Genomic DNA, 21,873 nt, shown 5'->3' with positions numbered 1-21,873 from the left:
TATTTGTTGGGTAATGACTAGCTGCTCAGGCGATTGTAAAAATACTTTGAAATGAAATAGCTACACATTGATTATTTTTTCTAATTTGATCGCTTATAGTGGGGGGAATGCCAATCCACTTGAGAGAAGCGACGAACTGGACGAATGATGCTAGTAAAACAGGTGTCCTAATGATATTAAATACATTAACATTAATTAATAAAATGTAATATTTATTCAGGACTTATTAAAAATAAATAACTTGACCTTAAAGTTAATGCGTCAGCATTACGTTGACTAATAAATAACTGGAAATGAAGCAAAACTCTGCATAACAGGTAATGTAAATTCATTTTGATTTCCGTGAAGATAACTACACGATACTCATCGATTGGCTGTAAACTGTTTTATCAATCCATCAATATAAGGAAGATAAAATTGTAGGTGAAGAATGACTGATGATTGTGGGTAGATTAATTGAAGAACGCTAGAAGTACGAAAAAAATACATAATATCAGGGTAAAGGAAAAGTCATAGTTGTTGACATAATATTATTTATTTATTTAATATTAACGGACTGCTAACGGAGTTTACAATTATTTAAATCCACACATGTATATAATAACAGTCTTTTATAAGTAAGTATAACTCTAGTTATAAGCAGTCACAGCATGAGCCACAAAATATATTACGCATTAAAAGCCTTATATATGGTATTATAAGTATTAAATTATCTTGAAAAGATTGTCTTTCAAATAACCATTATGTGAATCAATGAAATAGTCATAGAATAATTTGTATATTATATTATATTAATATCAGTAACTACTTAATTTCAAGCCTTGCCCGATCTTGAGCAACCTCGGTGAGAATACGTTTTGTTCTAATATCTTTCTATATATACATAATGTCAAGCCAATACTATGCGCCGTTCGCATGATTTATGATACATTTTCTCACATCAGCATGTCATATGATTTAAGTCCATACGTTTTTTATTTCAGTGCGGCTTTTATTTATAGTGATTGTTCCTCGTGATTTTGAAAAAAAAAACAGAATCGCATTGAGAACGACCTCGTGCATTATTGGCCGTTGTAAACATGTGATGAGATCTTCGCATGTTTAGTTTGTGAAAATGTTTTTCACGGAAATATTACGTCACGGCTCATTGAGCACACTAATTTAAATGATATTTGAATGAACCCAATCAGCCCATAATTTGACTTTATGGTTATCGTGGGGCTCGTTTTTTGGAACACTTTTTCCCTAACCTACAGTAACATTAAAATATGTGCTCAGTTTTAGTTTCTTATCCTATATCTTTATCTGGTTTTGGGTCAACCTAACCAGTTTCGCGTTCTTTTTGCGATGATTGTAATTTTTTTTGGGTCACTAGGTACATTTATTCCACTGATAGTTTGATCTTCTTTGTATTCTTTCATACTCATGTGTGAAAATTTAAATCCTAATTGAATTTTTTTTTGCTTTTACTATATGAAATATTTATGTAGGTATAGCTAATGGTTTTAAGGTAAATCCTGTCTTAGCGCAGTGGAATACCAAACAATACTTTGTAATTCAAGGTGTTTCTACTGTTTATGAGCGGTTGTATCGCTTACCATCAGGCGAATGGAAAGCTCGTCTCCTCATTCAAAGCAAAAAAAAGAACCCTCGACTACGATAAAATGACATGATAATTCTAAACTGCTCGGTGACGTGGTTGTATTAAGGTACGACTGCAGTGCTGAGGTCTCAGGTTCGAACCGGGCCAAAGTGATATTGGGTTTTTCACTTAGTAGCAGCCAGGAGTTTGGTATTTGGGTCGGGTATGACAATGGGTTCGCCCCCTAATACATTATAGGAAGGAATACACACGGCCGAAAGAGGGTACACCATTGGCGCCTTTGCCCACCCCTTCCGGGATAAACGGCATGACTATGTGTGTGTAAATTGTAGTCAAGAAATAAGAAAAACAAATAAAACCATCTTAAACCATGATATCTGGTCACGGGGTAAAGTGATTTCAAAATTGTGTCACTATTATCTATCGTGATAAGACAAGAGATTTTACATTCCATAGTTGTTATTTCAACAAATTCGATACATTATTCCTCTATCTAAGCTGCATTGCGGTTTTGGCAATATCTATTATGACGCAGTTCCGATCCGGTCAGTACTGAATCTGTGGGCAAGGTCGGAGATAATATTTCGTTGAACGGTTTCTATGATGTTAAATAGACAAAAACTTGGCTTGGAGTAATCGGTTCTCTTATAAGCTAAACAGTTTTTGTGATGGACAATGTCTAAATAGGTAAAACAACAAATATTGACATAAATGTAATTTGATGTGTTGAGGAAATAAAAAAATAAATATTGCACGTCCTTTTTTATTTTAATGACATCTAACGGGATTTATCAGAACTACTTTTTACTATTCCTTATTTTCAGTTACAAATTACTTATAGTTCTGAAATTGATCAACAGTAAACAGTAAAAGATTTAAATCATGCGTAAAGAGATCCATGTCACATTGCATAGGAAAAAACGTATCTTGTTTATAACCCTAGGACAGCAGTGAACACAAGAATAAAGATCAAAGTTTTGAATTCTATTTTAATTTGGCAAGGCAACGTCAAACTTTTACGTAAAATTACCCTTCGAAGCTGTCAACCGATGTCGCATCGGGGCCGAAGCTAAAATTAAATGGAGGTGTGTCGTTTCGTTTAGTGTAATTAAGAGTAGAATAGGCATGATTAAAGGCAAAACAAATATTCCCAGTATATATTATACCAGAATTGATTTCTTTAGCAGAGTCGGTCGTAGTTGCACCGTTGCGTCTAGTTTTTGGAGCTCTATCTCACACATAACAATAAATCGTTACAGAGTTTGGATTTAGAAATGCTAACTCCATTTATTTCTTCATATATACGTAATCCAACCACTGTTTTACTCACGTCGAATGTTTATAGTCTGCTTTTGCTGCGCTTATTACTCACCACCTTGATGTGACAAAAGTTTTTGCTGACCTTCAGTTAAAATTACCGTTGTATCTACAAATAAGTATTTACTCATGGTATTCTCTATGTCGTCATTTATATCCTAATAGTCACTATCACAAATAACTGGTGTTTAAATCCAAAAATGCAATTAAAGAATGCCCTATGAGTGCGTTAAGTTTCAAACTACCTAGGAATGTTCTGGCGCTGCGTCGTCTAGAACATGTTTAACAAAATCTATATGAACGTTTTTCAATTATTTTAAACTAAGACCTGCATATTTGCATTTATTAATTAAAATAAATAAACAGCACAAGAAAAAATTGGCACATTTTCTTGTAAACCTAGGCACTGGTTTACGTTTACGAGAAAAATTTTAAGACACTGGTCTTAAAGGATTAGGGGGCCAGGATAATGGAATAGATATGGTATAGTCTGTAGATAAAGTATTGTAGTCTGTAGAGAAAATAATCAGTATTTTCCTTATGGATGCAATGACGACAGAATTTAATTTCTTATCTCATCTGCGTTTGTTACGTAGACAAAACATTCGGCATTATAAAAATAGATAAAGCATTAGGTATGTGGCGCGTATGGCCCAAATCTGTGGACATAACAAAAACTTAATCTCTGGATTTAGTTACCAGGCGTTTTGGTTTTAACATATTATCTCTTAAGGTTGCATAGTACCTGATATGGTAAACATATTTGAGAATTTAAACTGTCTTGGCCATTATTTTTATCCAAAAGCTGCCGGAGGATACTTCAAAAATTGACTGCTTTTATCGCTTATCGCAGTGTTTATCAAGTAATCCGTTAATTTAATAAAGCTGATGTAGCGCCTGGAAGAATACTTTGATCGCTTACAGTCATTTTCAATGAACGACCACAATCTCAATCTTCAATCCAATTCTGAGAATGAATCAATCAAAATAACTCATTTGTAAGCATGTCAAATAAAAACTTTGTTCTGATTGATAAATTTTTGAGGTAGATCTACAAAGCGATTAGGATCGATTACTGGAAATGGCGCTTAGCCAGTTGTTGACTAATCCCCCCCAACTTTTGACAAGCAACAGTAAAAGGAAAAGCCTGATTGTAATTAATTTCTATATTGCAGGGTGGGAACAACGCTGGACACACGGTGGTAGTCGACGGCAAAGAGTTCGACTTCCATTTACTACCGAGTGGCATCATTAATCAGAAATGCACGTCTGTTATCGGTGAGTTATAAGAAATTGCCAATAGCTTACGATAGTGTGCCTTCATTATTTCATTTATTCATTTATTTCAACTGCCTTCTGCAGCGCCGTTCCTGGCTAACTTCAAACTAATATAAAATCTTATTTTCGAAAGCAAATATTTCCATTTGCCCTTCCTTTCCACTTAACGACATTTCTGACATCTATCATAAATTTCATAAACTGTATTTTCAACTTTGCCTCATCCCTTACCAAGCTCTTTCTTAATTCATTGTCTTTGATTCCACTTTAGAACTTAATGATTCCTTTTCACTTTGATATTCTCATCCATCACATTAATTTGAACCCTGTTGGTGGTGACACGTTAAAAACCATCACAAACAATGGTTAGTTGATAAAGTATGTAAATATAGCGTCTGAGTATTGACCGATAACGTTACACCGGCCAGCCTTGAACGTGTGCCAGGTGCTTGCATCACTCGTTTTGTAACAGAATTTTGGATGTGACGTCATTTGTTCGGTGTTTTTCGTATAGATTCCTTCGTATCGAAATGTTTGCTGAAGGTGTTAACATTATTGTTGTGAAAAGAATCTGGATTGGTTTCTTAGACTAGTTTCGGTTGATGGAATCAATGTGGAAAAAATACTATTTTTACACTTGTTTGCTTTTAGACTATACCGTCGATGCTTTTTTCTTCGGTATTGTTAGTTTTCTGTAGATTTATGTTTTTTTTTGCAGTTGAGTACATAAAATGTGATGGTATCCAGTATCTCGTCTAGTTAATTAAGGAACAAAGTTCACTTGTGAATTTAATTTGCTTTTAAAAGCTTCGCCATCGGTCCGGAAAAATTCGATGCGTTCAATTTTATCGTCAGATTCAGTTGTTCCTTTGGGATTGACCGAAGTTTATCGCTTGACTGGTCTATGGTATTTTACGGGCAAATGGCGATCAGGGAGGTCACGTTCTATCCTCAAAGGGAAATTCTCAGATGTTTTTGATTATGTTGATAAATTGTATACGTGATTTTAAAACTCTCCTCTACCTCGTATGCTAGTTTGTTTCATATGATTGTTAGAAATATTCACAGTGTTGTTCTTCGAGCTCAGAATTTTCCAGTCCCAAACTTTTAAATTTTAATCTATATAAGTCACTAGATCCAGGAGACAGTTGTACTATAGTTATCGGCTAAATCCCTTTTACTTTATTAGGGCTTCACAACTTCCGAGTAAATGCTACTCGGCTCATAACCGTATAAGCCGATCAAATACAAAAGTCACATTTAAATAGCACTATTTTGCGGATTCTATCGCGGTTTATATTATAACTTTCTCTCGACGTTTAGAAGACTTTGCACCCTTTGTGGTCACGGAGCGAAGTCCGGCCTGTCGGGAAAAAAAAATATAATATAAAAATCGCGGTAGAATCCGCAAAATAGTTCTATATAATGTCTAACATTCGCGTAAACATAAGAAATCATTATACAAAAATCACATTCTAATCGATACTCCCAAATCAATAGTAATAAAATGTGTACAATCTACATTAGCTGTTTAACACGGTAACTGTCAAATAAAATTAACTCGAAACTTGTGAAACAGTCCCATAATATTATAAATTCCTTTTCTTCCATCTACTGACTCGAAACATCCGAAGTTGCATAACTTTAACGTCAGTTGCATATCGTGAACAATACAAAATATAACATCATCTTATCTTCAATGCCGCGCGGGATGAATCACTTCCTTCAATAATGTTATCGGAACAGTTGCACAGTTTTTTCCTTTGCTGTCACGTGTTGTATTATTTATTCGTATATGTGGACATGATTAGGTTTTGCACGCGCTGGTCGCGTTTACGTTCATGGGATAAAGATAGTTTATAGTGCTTAGGGGTAATGTAGCTTCCTATTGTATTGTATCAGTTCACAATGTCCCAATGTTGGGGAGAGGCCTCCCCAAGATCCTTCCATTTAACCAGTTATTTTTAAATGATTCCAGTTTGTCCCACTATCTCTTCTTTGGTCTACCTTTACACCTACGAGCTGATTATTAATGGAAGAATATTCAATATCAGTATATTAGTTTCAGTATTTATCGATTACAAAATCCTTCTTTCTTGTAATATTTATATAGATAATATTATATATGTGATAAATATACTTAAACTAGAATATTTTCCTCCAACGGTGCATGCTGAAAAAAATCTACAAAACTCCATGTTCACCAATTTTATTCATCCCACGTACTCTCTCCTTTTAACTTCAACAAAATTACGCGTATTACAAATTACTGCACAAATTAATCAATGAAATTACGACACATTTCCAATTTCATAGCAAAGAATGGTGCTATTAAGGATGAAGGTCATTACATATTATTGTGATGATGTTAATACCTCGATGTGACTAACGTACTGCATTTATGTTAATTCATTGTTATTATGTCATCAATTATTCTGATACGGACCCTTTTTATTGATATTTTTTATCCTCGATATAGAGATTGCCAATAAGGCTAACTAGAGATATGGTTAGAATATTATGCTGGCTATGCATATTGTTTGAACTTAGGCCCCTGAGAGCGTGGTACATGGTAAGTGCTACTATCTAGATGTTTGACAAGTTTCAAGATAACCAATGCAAGCGGCCAATAAAGACGAGTTTTGCGGTGTTACCCACACATTCTGGACTCAGTTTTCATTGTGAAGTAGCTTTGCGTGGCCTGCGTGTAAAATTTTTACGACTGTTACGGCATAAAAACTTGCCTATAGCACTTAGGACTAGTGGTCCCATTAGTGAAAGAAAAAATCAAAATCGGCTGAGTAGTTCCTGAGATTAGCTCATTCAAACAAACAAACTTCATGTATTAGTATAGATTAGTAAGAGGAGAGTTCGCGAGCAGCAGTGAGTTATGACAAGCCACGCTAAATTAGTTCTACACACGTCGGCGCTTACTTTGACTAGGCAATTGACACCGAGCGATGACAAAGCAGAGCAAATATTATGCTCTTAATATGTTGGTATTAGCTTCCACTTGGCTAAACTCGACCAACGTGTTTATAATAATAATAATATGTAATATCCGCCCTGTATTATATATTGTCCCACTGCTGGTCACGGGCCTCCTCTACTACTGAGAGCGATTAGGCCTTAGTCCACCACGCTGGCCTACTGCGGATTGGTAGACTTCAAAACACCCTTAAAATTCCTATAGAGAATTTCTCAGATATGCAGGTTTCCTCACGATGTTTTCCTCCATCGTTAAAGCAAGCGATAATTCAAAAATAATACATACATGATGTTTTAGAAAAGTCAGAGGTGTGTGCCGTTGGGATTCGAACCTGCGGACATTCGTCTCGGCAGCCCGTTTCACACCCAACTAGGCTATCGCCGCTTCGACCAACGTGCATTATGGGCTTACGTAGTAATTTTAGTTGTCTATATCATTATTTTCAGAAGTAAATAGATAAACAATCAAAAAATAAACTTAAAGATACCAACGTTAGCTTTTATTTGAATTATGTTAAGCCAACTTTCTATCAAAAGGATTAAATGACAAGAAATAAAAATGAGAATTGTGATTAAAAACAAAGCTTGTTTGCGATTGAAAATACCGTGAAACGGCAGGTACATGCAGGCACGGCGAAATTAATGCGCTGTATATTGAAAAACAAATGTCCAAGGTTATAGGAATTTATAGTCTCATGCCATTATCTGATGGTTTGTTTTCCATTAAAATTTTTATTGTTTCCGCATAGAGTTACATAAGCTGTTCATTAACAGTAGTAAAGACATGCTTATTGCAATTACAATAAAGATAATTTTTACAAAATCGGTTTTAAAGATTTTATTTCCATAATTTTTTTTTTTTTACATATAATTTGGCAAACTGTATGTATGTATATGCCTGTATAGGTATAGGGAGAAAAACATGTGGGATGATATAGAAGACTACATGTAACTGGCAGCCCCTTATAAGCGCTGCTTGCCTCTCACATTTATTGAGATCCCGTGGCGCAGCGATTGATGAGTTCTGAAACGAGAAACAGCGCGTTTGACCTTGAGAGGAATGTTATCAACAAATATATGTTCCGTTGAGTTATTTGAACGGTTTTGTATGAAACACATGAAGATAGACGATGTCCTAGATTCAATACAGGCGACGTAATTTTCCAGAAACATACAGAATGGTGTTTCGGATATGTCTTTCATGCAGGAAAAGCCAAATTCAAATAATAATATAATAATATTACCCCTGTATTATATACTGATGGGCACAGGCTTCTAGTACTGAGGGGGTTTAGGTCTTAGTCCACCGTGCTGGCCTAGTTCGGATTGACATACTTCATGTATCTTCGAAATTTTTGTGCTGAACCTCTTCAGGATGCAGGTTTCCTCACGATGTTTTACTTCATCATTAAAGCAAGCTATATATTCACACATAAGTTTTAGAAAAGTCAGAGGTGATTTTTGTTTTCGAAAAGAAAGTAAATCATATTCTCATGATCATCATCAGCCGCAGGATGTCCACTGCTGAACATGGGCTTCCTCCAGATTTCCAGATCGCTCCATTGGAAGCGGCCCGCAAATCATATTCTAACGTTAGTAAAAATAGCATGTCATTTCGACTTTCATTTATCAAACTTCGAACTTGGTAATGACCTTTGCAAATCTGAAACTTTAACATTTACCTCGCCGGATTGTTGGCGTGTTCTGCCAGCGTGACACTGAATCCGGGCACGCTATCTTTGATTACCATTTTGATATCAAATGACATATCTTTATGAAGCGAATTACTGTATAATTTTATGGATACATCCTCCAAGGCCGTTCGTTAATTGCCTGAATCGCTGTAAATGCGAACTTTAATGGTTGTCATTAAAGTAAATTTAAAGTCACAATACTCTATTCTCAACCAGGAAGAAACAATAAAGTCAGGGGGCCCTATTCTCTCTACGGGGGTAAATACGTCTTTTTGCAATTACGCGCATTTTAATCGAAGAATAGCTTTCATTGGTGGTTTAACTAATAGGGGATTTATCGGCTCATTTATCAATGCGGCAATCAAAGCTGTCTATCGATAAGAACCCCCGTAATTGCAAAAAGACGGATTTACCCCCGTAGACGGAATAAGGCCCCCTGACTTTATTGTGTATCTTCTTAGTTGACAGTAGGGTATTACCGTTATTTTATTGCAAACTTTTACTAAGAGACAGGTTGGTTGGTAAGTTCGAGTGCCAAATTTCGTCTGGTTAAGTACTATTATAATGTATTTTTACCGCCAAACATTATGTAACCACGTTCCTGTTTAAAGGACATTTCTGCCAATGTAAATGGGCTCAAAGTGATGTTAATACCAGGAAAAAGTTCGGTTATGGCGCCGCAAGCATTTCTATTGTTACTTCTTTATATAAATCTGCATTTGTAATATGCAAACGAATTTTTATATGTTTAATTTTATTCCCGAGGTTTCGAAGACGTTCCGGCCATCGTCACGGACCAGTTCATTTATGCCAATGATTTTTTTTAATTACAGGCAACGGCGTGGTGATCCACCTGCCGGGTCTGTTCGAGGAGCTGAAGAAGAACGAGTTGAAAGGCATGAAGGGATGCGAGAGCCGGCTCGTCATATCCGACAGGGCGCACATCGTGTTCGACATACATCAACAGGTATTGTAAGCTCTGCATTATACTATGGGGCCGTTCAAGTATTACGTAACGCAATTTGGGAGGGAGGGGGGTGTCTTGTAAAATGTTACGATGCGTAACAGGGGCGGGAGGGGGGGCTCGTACAAAGCGTTATGTAACATTAATAATAATAATATCAGCCCTGTATTATATACTTGCCCACTGCTGAGCATGGGCCTCCTCTACTACTGAGAGGGATTAGGCCTTAGTCCACCACGCTGGCCTAGTGCGGATTGGTAGACTTCACACACTTTCGAAATTCCTATAGAGAACTTCTCAGATGTGCAGGTTTTCTCTCGATGTTTTCCTTCACTGTTAAAGCGAACGATAAATTCACAAAGAATACACACATGATTTTTTAGAAAAGTCAGAGGTGAGTGCCCTTGGGATTTGAACCGGCGGACATTCGTTTGGCAGTCCGTTCCACACCCAACTAGGCTATCGCCGCTTGTTTTTTATGTAACATTGTTTCTTTTATTTTAAAACAATAACAAAAGTATTTTAGCGATTTTCCGGTATTTTGCGTAAAATAATAGTGAATATTACAAAAAAAAATGTCACTTTAAAATTACATTTCTTTTGGGGGAGGAAGGGGTCGTACAGGAAAACGTTACGGCGCGTTACATAGGCGGGTAGGGAGGTCAAAAAACTTTAAAAATTGCGTTACGTAATACCCAGTATCCCGCTGGTGGGCACGGAAACCTCTACTGATGAGAGGGTATTTATTATGCTTGCACAGCAAAGTGAGCTCACTTCACCTGGTGAGGAGTGGAGTGGGGTCGAGACGAGTGATGATTACCCCTCGGCAGTCGACATAATTATGCCGGCCTGTTGGTACTGGATTTAAATAGGATTACTAAGTTCGGAATTGAACTAATTTAATAAAAAAAATAATCTTGGATATCCCAGGCAGATCAGTGTCAATCGATAAAAAACTAACACGCGGATTCAGAACTTCCTTTTTTGGAAGTGGGTTAAAAAACTGTTAATATGGTTATGCTAGATATCTGCCTCGGTGGCGTAGTTGTATTGCACGTCCGGTACGAATAGCGCTCTGAGGTCCTGGGTTCGAATCCCGGGTCGGGCAAAGTGATATTTGGGTTTTTCTGCTCAGTATCAGCCCGGAGTCTGGAATTTGTGCCCGATATGGCGATAGGCTCGCCCCCTATCACATCATGGGACGGAACATACTTGGCGAAAAGTGGGTGCCTTAGTTGCGCCTCTGCATACCCCTTCGGGGATAAAATGCGTGATGTTATGTATGTATGTAGATATCAACTTTTGCACGCAGATATGTCACGTAGAGTAATAAAACAATGGAAATGTTTTATCACAAACACCTCACATACCTTAAGGTAATTAGTTATTAACAACGGCCATTGTTAACTTGGTGATTGTTTGCGCAACAATATTTTTTTACGCTCGCATATTTTAAACGTTTCCAAGGTGAAATGTGTGCTTTCGTTTTATATTTGTTTTATTGCATTTTCGTTGGCAATGTGCATCTAATGCAAGTTAGATTCGGGACTGGTCCGCTATTTTTGAATTTATTGATGATATAATTGGAATTTGTTAACGTAAAATAGTATGCTTTCTTCTCTTTTCAAGGGCGGGTCTAAGGATATTCAAATTTCGCGGGTCCTAATATGGGACAAGCCTTGTTTCCATTTACCATTCATCAGGGGCGGCTTTAGGGGGAGGCAAATCGGGCTACTGCCCAGGGCCTCGCGCCTACAGGGGCCTCGCGCGCGGTGCTTTGGAGGACTTTTTTCCCAATAATTGCGGTTTCCAACTGACAGTTTGAATTTTTCGCCCGAAAACGTAACATGCCCAGTGACGTCACGCTGTCTGTCACTAGCCATACTTTGTTCGCCACTGGCATTCATAGATGCATAGTTTATGACTTTCGAGATATTTTTTTTAATAAATACGTTAATGTTTATATGAACTTATAATAAATGGACAATCTATCAACATCAGGTAGTCATTACAATGCCACCAATATTCCGAGAAACAGCCATGTCATTAACAACACTAGCTTTCTTATGACTTCTGGATTCGGCTTTTATGTACCCAAATTTAATTTTTATTCGAAATATGCAATTAACTTTCACATTTAAAGAATGTTTTACAAACCTACAAGTTGTCATAATAGATGTGATGTCACTAGACGCTGATTGATGCATTAAAAAATGTTCTGTTTCACGCTAATTTCAATTCGTTATTTAAAAATCAATATTAACTAAAATAAAAACGTTGCAATGGACCTTTCTTCTGTTTTTATTTAACATTTTAGTGACAAATATTAATAAATATATCTGCACCTTTCCTATCGGAACGGCGCCACTAGGCCGTAGCCTTTTATAAAACCTAGCTCTTCCCATATCACGTAGTATAAATACATTATCTCTACTACCCACATTACAACAATCCCAATACACAATACAATTTTACTGGTGGTAGGTCTCTCATATGTGAGAGTCCGCCTGGGCAGGTACCACTGCAATGTCTTAATTCTGCCGCCAAGCAGCAGCGTGTAGTCACTGTTGTGATTGGGTTCGAAGGACATAGGGTACCGGACTAATTTTTGTTTTTTACTATTATCTAATATTTACATAATATAAATTATAACACAGAAGGAATTATTAAAATCCGGTAAAAAATTACCAAGTTACAAGTCTTTGAATTTCGGCGGAAGGGGTAATTAACAAGAAACAGAAAAGAGACGAAATACCCACATGTGACGTCATCGGGAATTACGACGCGTGCGAAAAAAAGAGATTATCCCCACATCGCGCCCACTTCTGCACATTACAATATTTTAAATATCAATTACTCGCTCATTTATTAACCAATTTTTATGCAGTTTTCGCAGGAGTGCTTCTTTTTCGTATTATTAACCATTACATATAGAATAATGTACAAAATCAAGCTTAGGCCGGTCCCCTATTGTAGCCAGTGTAACTACTGGACATAATAAGATTTAACATCTCATGCCTCAGGATGGTGAGTGCAGTGGAATACCAAACAATACTTTGAAATTAAAGGTTGGATGGTGTTTCTACTGTTTATGGGCGGTCGTATCGCTTACCATCAGGCGAACGGCAAGATCGTCTCGTCATTCAAAGCAATAAAAAAAATACCATCCTCCGACTCTTTAGTTCATTGAAAATAGCTATATTACTACCTACCCCGGACCTTTATCGTTTCGCTATTCACTCCTTGATAAAACCGTTTAAGCAGCTTTTAATTCTAGTCATTACAGTAAGTACTGTCTAGTATTACTGACGTCAATAGCAGTTAAAGATAACCGTGATGTACTGGTGTGTTATGATTAAGTATGTACAAACAGTACAACACTAGAATTGATATGTTTTGCGTCATATGATTGCGTAAGTGCTAAACTCGGAAATTGTGCCGTACTGCGCCTTTTTATGTAATGATGCTCACCTGTTTTTTTGGCACCAGGGCAGCGCCACGGAAGTTGGAGAAATTTACACGTTTTTAATTTATATACCTTATTATTTTTTGTAACTTATCACTACTGTCTCATAGTTTCTAAAGTATTTTAAAATTTATTTGAGTTTGATTTCACTTTCATGTGGTAACGAAAGTTTATTCAAAAAAACATTTTAAATCTATATACCTTATTATTTTTTTAAACTTATCACCAACTGTCTCATAGTTTCTGAGGTACTTTAAAATTTATTTGAGTTTGATTTCACCTTTACGTGGTATCGAAAGTTTCTCAAAAAAAAAAAATTTTTTAAAATGATTCGATCGTGCCTCTAATCAAACCTGCGATCTCACATTTCACAGCTGGTTCAACTCACTGCGCCATTAGTTATTACAATGCAAGAATAATCAAAAACATATATCATTCCAGGTTGATGGTCTTCAAGAAGCGGAGAAGGGTAAGAACTCGCTGGGCACCACCAAAAAGGGCATCGGCCCGACGTACTCGGCCAAGGCGACCAGAAACGGAATCCGAATCGGAGACCTCCTCGGAGAGTTCAGCTTGTTTGAAGACAAGTTAGTATATCAAACGTTATGGTTATTTATTTAGGGTATGTTTTACATTGTGAAGTAGCATTGTTTTTTAAAATAACTGATGAGACGAGTATGCCTCGTCTGTTGGTAAACGACATGATCTCCCATAAACAGTAACACAATACAGAAATTGAAGTCTTAAAACACTGTATAGCATTGCCCAGCGCTTGCCACATATAGACGTTAAGTGTCATAATACACACTGATTACACTGCCTACAATGTCCTTTATACATTTGCTGATGGTAGGATATATTTTATATCCGCCCGGATAGCAACCACCGTACAAGGTATTAAATCCCGCCTTAGTGGCCCAAGTGGGTGCGTTGCGTTCCGGCATCAGGCCGGCATAATTGTGTCGACTGGTGAGGAATAGCCATTTCTGGACAGATGACACGTGCAGTAACTATAATCAAATGGCCGATCTGATGAATAATTTTTTTTAAACTTCCACCCCTATTACATAATAATAGTGATCACATATAATTGTGATCTAGGTAGTTTGAAGAATAGGGGACCGGCCTATGTTTGATTTTGTACATTATTCTAAATGTAATGGTTAATAATACGAAAAAGAAGCACTCCTGCGAAAACTGCATCACAATTGGTAAAAAAATGAGCGAGTAATTCACATTTCAAATATTGTAATGTGCAGAAGTGGGCGCGTTGTGGGGGTATCGCTTTATCTCTTTTTTTCGCACGCGTCATAATTCCTGATGACGTCACATGTGGATATTTCGTCTCTTTTCTGTTTCTTGTTAATTACCCTTTCCACTGAAATTCAAAGACTTATAACTTGTTGATTTTTTACCGGATTTTAATAATTCCTTCTGTGTTATAATTTATATTATGTAAATATTTGATAATAGTAAATAACAAAAATGAGTCCGGTACCCTATTAGCTGATGTCAATAATTATTTTCAGATACCGCACACTAGTAGCGTCGTACAAACGCATGTTCCCATCCCTGGAGGTGGATATCGAGACGGAGCTGGCCAAGTACAGGGAGTACGCGGAGAAGGTGCGGCCCATGGTGCGAGATACCGTCTCCTATCTACACAAAGAGATCGCGGCGGGCAAGAAGGTGCTCGTCGAAGGAGCGAACGCCGCCATGTTGGATATCGATTTTGGTTAGTGTTGTATCGATTATTGTAGGGTAGATGTAATAAATATATTTAGTAGGAACACTCTGGATAAGATAAAACTTGAAAAATGTTTGTGTGCATGTTGGGGATGTGGCTGGGAATACACTTACGAAATTATATTTTTTAAAAAGGAGGGTTTGTGAGAATTTAGAAGAACTGAAGAAAGCTCGTATGAGAGACGATTTAGGGAGAAGTCATGTGCTAAGTTTTGGAATTTGAATTATTTTACATCTATAATAAGGATGATATTTGAACATCTCACTACTGTATATTCGTGCTCAGGACTTGTGTCGTTTATAATCATTACATATGATCAAACAGTCTCCCGCTGCGTTTGTCGGTCTGAACGCGATAAACTGTAAAACTTACTGGATTTTCATAAAATTTTTGAATTGAGATAATTTTAGACTCATGAACATGTCATGAACATAGACAAATTTTTATCCCTAAAAAACTTATTCATACGAAGCCGCAAAATCTAGTAGTATTTACGAAGTGTAAAAGCGGCGATAGCCTAGTTGGGTGTGGAACGGACTGCCAAGACGAATGTCCGCAGGTTCAAACCCCAAGGGCACACACCTCTGACTTTTCTTAAAAATCATGTGTGTATTCTTTGTGAATTTATCGTTCGCTTTAACGGTGAAGAAAAACAACGTGAGGAAACCTGCATACTTGAGAAGTTCTCTATAGGAATTTCGAGGGTGTGTGAAGTCTACCAATCCGCACTAGGCCAGCGTGGTGGACTAAGGCCTAATCCCTCTCAGTAGTAGAGGAGGCCCGTGCTCAGCAGTGGGCAAGTATATAATACAGGGCTGACATTATTATTATTATTTACGAAGCGTGCGATGTCCGCAGGCACGTACCCGTACGTGACGTCGTCGAACTGCAGCATCGGCGGCGTGTGCACGGGGCTGGGCGTGCCGCCGCGCGTGCTGGGCGCCGTGCTGGGCGTCGTCAAGGCCTACACCACGCGCGTCGGCGACGGACCCTTCCCCACCGAGCTGCACGACGTACGTACCACTTTTTTTTTTTTTGGGTTTCGCGGAGAAAGTACCTTATTACTACCGCCCAGCCTTCGCGGGGGGCGACTGAGCGGTTATGCTGGGGTAACCGTGCCTTACGGCCCGACGTTGAGCCGCCCGGATTTGATGGTGACCTTCGGGCGACTTCCGGGCCGAGTCCCTAACCATATGTACAACTTAACCTACGCACGGCCTACCAGCTAAAACTCCGCGGTGGCCCTCTTCGGCGCATTTGGGACGGCTGCGGGCTTCCTCTGACGTTGTATTGTCTAAGTCTACGACTGCAGCCGTCCCTGCGCGGTTATGTTGGGGTCACCGTGGTCACCGTATCGAACGCTTCTTTGGTGTTTGAAAGTTGGAGTTAGCCCACTTGCTTGTTGGCATGCTGGTTTTATTTTATAGCTTTTTTTCGCTGTCTTTTTATGTTATTTAAAAATGGTTTAATATTTCTAAAAAGCTCGCTGAAGCCCACCGCTCGGTGACTTTAAAAGCGTTCAACCGTTACTTCTAACTCAGAGGATTTACAATAACAGCTGTGAAAGTAGGATGTACTAAAAATATCACTTGAGCGATAGATCTTTCATTCTAATGTTGCATATAACCTAATATTTACATAATTCGATATCTGATCGCGTTGATTAACGATCGATTCGCACGTTTCCAGGAGACGGGTCGGTTGTTACAAGACCGCGGGCACGAGGTGGGCGTGACGACGAAGCGCGTGCGCCGCTGCGGTTGGCTCGACCTGGTAGTCGTCCGGTACACCGCCATGGTCAACGGATACACCTCGTGAGTATTACAGATATTTTTTACAAGGTAGTAAAGACGTTTAGTTCTTTGCTTTCTATAACTACAAGGTGGATAGACGACTTGGTATAGGTCGCAGGAACACGCTAGATGCAGGCCACTTTTTAAAGGTCCATCTGGACTATTTAAAGGAGGCCTATGTTTAGCACTGGACTACATGTGGCTGATGATTAGTCTTGTCTGTCTTTTTGTACAATTTAATGAGATTACTTTATAAAACTTTCGTTACTCTTTACTTGGCCTGAATTTAGTTACCTAGTTGAAAACAAGGTATGCGATTCGTGACACATATGTAAGTAAACCTTATGAAAACTATTATGGTTTCAGCTTCTATAGTGGAATGAATCTAGCCGAGTAAGAATGGGTTCGAAAATCCTATGTATCGATACACATAATATCGATATATGTAGTATCGATACAAATATCAGACTCAAAATATAAAACAATTAAGAATTTTCTCTTCTCTACAGATTATGTCTAACAAAGTTGGACATTCTGGACACGTTAAAGGAGATCAAAGTGGGTGTCGCGTACAAACTGAACGGGAAGAAGATCGATTATTTCCCATCGTCCATGACTGAGCTTAGTAATGTTGAGGTAATTATTTTGGTGTAATTTGTTTAACGATATTTATTATACATCGAAAATTCTGCAAAGTACTTGGTCTGTTGCTTTCAGTGAAGTCTATCAATTAATTTAGAAATCGAGTAAACAGAAGCCAGATTAAACTTTAGCAGCTGTCTTGGGCAAGGATATCGAGTTTTCATTTGGTATTGGATACGTTTGTATTGATACTAAATTATCGATATTACTCGATATCGTCAATTTTGTTTTTCATATGGATATGATTTTGAATGATTAATTAATAAGTTTGATAAATAACGTGGTATCTTAAAATAGTTAACGTGTCAGTTTTAATTTGCTGCTAATTTGATCAATACCAGTTATGTGCAAATAACCTATTTCTGAATTCATGAAACATTCGATACATTATTAAATGAATCTAAATTGGCTTGTAGGTGGAATACATAACGTTACCTGGTTGGGCGTGCAGCATAGAGGACGTGCGGGAACTGAGCAAGCTGCCCGAACAGGCCAAGAATTACGTGAAGGCCATCGAGGATTTCTTACAAATACCGGGTAATGTTACAAACACAACAGAAACCGGTTATAACGACTTCGGTTATTGCGACGCATCGGTTATAATGACTGAATGGCGTGGTCATTGCAAATAAATGTATAAAAAGGACAATCTTCAATAAAATAAATATCGACTATCTGATATAACATCCAGTATTAGGTGATTCCTTTAATTTAAAACCGGTTTTTACTGTATATTACAAATTATAAGTATTCGACTGCCTCGGTGGCGTAGTTGTATTGCACGTCCGGTACAATAGCGCTCCGAGGTCCTGGGTTCGAATCCCGGGTCGGGCAAAGTGATATTTGGGTTTTTCTGCTCAGTATCAGCCCGGAGTCTGGAATTTGTGCCCGATATGGCGATAGGCTCGCCCCCTATCACATCATGGGACGGAACATACTTGGCGAAAAGTGGGTGCCCTAGTTGCGCCTCTGCATACCCCTTCGGGGATAAAATGCGTGATGTTATGTATGTATGTAAGTATTCGCTTAGACTCAGTATGGATCAGATAATATATTAAAAATATGTATTTATATCGATATACCAAATGAACAAGGCAAATAATCTGAAAATTATGCAGATGCAAAGAATTATGCAGAGCTAATATATTAAATGTCTCATGCAACTCAGCTGACATTCTGAACGCTATTCGAGCTTACAAAATTGGATATTTCCCACTCGATAAATAGCACGTCTCTGATAATTCATGTATTTTTTTTAATGCTTTACCAATGTTTATATTAAATTCCTATATTTTCCAGTTAAATACATCGGCGTCGGTCAAGGTCGGGAGTCCATAATCAGCGTGGCCTAACGTCGGCTGGCAGCCGATCGCACCGCTACCTAGTGTTTGTTTTAGTAATTAGCGAAACAAGACGTTTGTGCATGTAATTTCCATTAAATCTGCATCAGGTTATTTAGTTGTCGACTAGTTGAGTTTGAATTTGGACAACAAATCGAAAACAAAACTGTACTTGGCATTACACACGCAAATGACTCGTTTCGATAATTTACATATAATTGTAATTATATTTTTAAATCGTTTTGCAGCTGTGTTTAGTTGGTCAATATTTCTACTCGAATAAAAGCGCGGTACACGAATAATCGATTATTTTATCGATATAAATATCGTGCGGTAAGATACTTACTATGCTTTTTAGAGTAAACCAGAGTATGGAATTTAAAATTATATCGATAAACAGCACGTACTTAATATTACCTTGCTTTTCTACCACAATTTCATATTGACCAACTAAAACAGTATTAACAAAAATAAAAAAAATCTGTTTCGATCGAACGGTCGTAACGCTAAATATTTTAGATTGATAGCAGTCTGTACTTATCGATATCGATAAATCATTTTATCGAGCAATTAGGGTTCGTCGATATTTACAATGCAAGGTGCCGATTGAATAAGCAGTATTTTTTGTACGGTTATGTTAACATCCCCGATAATGGGATGAAAGTGGTAGAAATATAACCTTGGAAACGTTGCGGCGAATATAAAATAGGTAGACAAATCTAAAATATTTGCATTGATAATGATTAATCTTCGCACCGCCAGTTGAGGTCAGGGTAAGACCATAATATTAAAATAATGTATCATTCTTTTTAAACATACAAATATTTTTCCAATTGTCTATTGCCATGCTTCCCTACCAAGTCTTTACAGGATTTGAAACATAAGGGCATAATTGTGTCCACTGCCGACGGTTAATCATCTCTCGACATCTCTCAATCGACATTCTATTGAACTTCACCATCAGATGCATTGGGGTCACTTTATAGTGTCCATATAACAACAAATATGTAACATTTACTACTGCATGGAGGAATGTAAAACAATAGGGTCAAGACAAGCAAATACCAGAGCCCTCTGGCGGTGAAAAGATTACCTTAACTTACACTGGTGCTATAAATAGGCTACACGGTTCACTTACTCCATAAGCATTGTGCTGCGGTGAATCGAATTTGCATACTCTCGTATTTACAAATAAAATACCGTTTCTATCCCCTCGTGTGTCACAACACAACACTTTCATCTCAAATCGTCTGAATAAAGACATTTCTATTTATCGATGTAATAAGGGCTTCTAAATGTGCATTGTCATACGTTTTCCAGCAATAATTAAGTACTAATTTCTGTAGACGGGTTCATACTAGCGGTTCTATGGAAAAATGTTATCTTAGGTACTGGCTCAAGCAGGATTTATTATTGAATTTGCAAAAAAACTGCCTATAATAGTGTTTGAAATATCGATATTTTAAATCGAATTAAATCTGGAAAAATGTCAAGTCTTGAATTTTATTGAGCCAGCCAAAGTAGCTAAATGGATGTTTAGTAATTTTTTGAAAGTATTATAATAAGGCACCAATGCTTAATATGATTCCTAAATTACGTCATCGTAGAAATTACACGTGAAAATTGCATTTTTGAAAAAAAGAATTATAAGATTTTTAGTGAACTTGAATATTTTTGATTTTTTATTATTTGATTTATTCGGTGTTTAATGCACAAATTGAATAAAGACCTTTTTAATTGTTATAATTGTCCGTTTTGTGAGATTTTATGTTGGATCGCATAATTATCGAGATGAAATAATTTGGCATACAATAAAATTCTTAATATTTTTGGTCTTAGTTTTTTTTATCATATCCAATAACTTATTTTAACTTATCAATTTTTGCTTTCAATGTATAGATTAAAATCATAATCGATAGTTTTTTTATCGATAAAATTTACATATATTTATGCAGTCATATTAACTACATCTCGATAATTAAAGCGATTCATTGATTGTTTACTAACGATATCGCATCATTGTTTTCTAACATATTTTATATTTCTTGAATTGTGACTTAAAATGATTTTCTGCTGGCGGAATGTCTCCATTCCAAAGATTTTTGAGAATAAATGGTAATGATTCAGTAATTTGTTAATCATTGTTAGCTTTTACATTATGTGAGGTGTTTTATGTGATATATCTTTGTAATGTAAATATCTATACAGTTATTACAATATATATGCCAATAAAATGGTTTATTCTTTTACCAGCGTCGTTTAATTCTCTGGATTATTTACTACATAACATTATTAAATTCGAAATGGAAATGGGTAATCCTGCCTTGAAGCCCCCCGCCGGGTCTGTCTGTGTGACGTAATAAAGTCGAACAGCCGTTTGCAATAAACGACCCCAATCTGAATCTCCAATCCGATTTTGAGAATGAACTAATCAAAATAACTCATTGTGTCAAAAATCTTGATTCTGATTGGTTCATTTTTGAGATAGATTGAAAAAGTGATTAGGATCAGTCATGGATTTGTAAATAGGCCGTATAGGTCGCGGCCTATGGATGGCAGCCTCTTAGGGGCGGCAGATTTCAAAAGCCGCTCGCTTGATTTAATTAAACATTCGTTTATGAAACTTTAGTGCCTTCCATAATACAAAGAAATGGAAAATTATTAGGTATTTTAGAAACCTACAAACATACTTACATAAATTTATCTACATGGGGCGGCGGAAGTAAAGTGGCCTAAACTCATAAAAAATTAAAACCCGCCACTCATTAGATTATTGAAAATGGCGGTAAGTGCAGAACGGATTGCGATTAAATTTTGGGACATTGGGAATTATAAGGCTACTTTTTATCTCGGGAAAATGAATAGCAGGAGTTTTATCCCGGATAAAATCTCACGTGGGAGCCGCGAGCAAAAGCTAGTAAAATATAATTTAAATAAAGAAATACTGAAAATAAGCAAATATTCTAAAGTACTAGTGATATACAGTTAGTGCAGGAAACTGTTTCAGAGGCTATTCAATGTTCGATTCTTTCCCTAAACAT

At 37.0% G+C, this 21,873-nt stretch overlaps 1 protein-coding gene across 1 annotated transcript in view; it reads left to right on the top strand.

Annotated features, from left to right (window-relative positions):
* LOC115446805 (adenylosuccinate synthetase) overlaps positions 1-21,081 on the top strand; it is a 28,781-nt gene extending 7,700 nt beyond the window's left edge. The window contains exons 2-10 of the mRNA XM_037438114.1: positions 4,096-4,198; positions 9,714-9,847; positions 13,752-13,897; positions 14,840-15,045; positions 15,916-16,070; positions 16,747-16,871; positions 17,360-17,486; positions 17,909-18,029; positions 18,792-21,081. Of these exons, the coding sequence (XP_037294011.1) occupies positions 4,096-4,198; positions 9,714-9,847; positions 13,752-13,897; positions 14,840-15,045; positions 15,916-16,070; positions 16,747-16,871; positions 17,360-17,486; positions 17,909-18,029; positions 18,792-18,844 (1,170 nt within the window). The 3' untranslated portion in view covers positions 18,845-21,081. The remainder of the gene's footprint in view (positions 1-4,095; positions 4,199-9,713; positions 9,848-13,751; positions 13,898-14,839; positions 15,046-15,915; positions 16,071-16,746; positions 16,872-17,359; positions 17,487-17,908; positions 18,030-18,791) is intronic.
* The last annotated feature ends 792 nt before the right edge of the window (positions 21,082-21,873 follow it).

Source organism: Manduca sexta, chromosome 13, assembly GCF_014839805.1.
Source record: "Manduca sexta isolate Smith_Timp_Sample1 chromosome 13, JHU_Msex_v1.0, whole genome shotgun sequence".
Taxonomy (NCBI): Eukaryota; Metazoa; Arthropoda; class Insecta; order Lepidoptera; family Sphingidae; genus Manduca; species Manduca sexta.
Note: the sequence above shows the minus strand (reverse complement) of the source record. Positions and strands in the feature narration are given on the sequence as shown.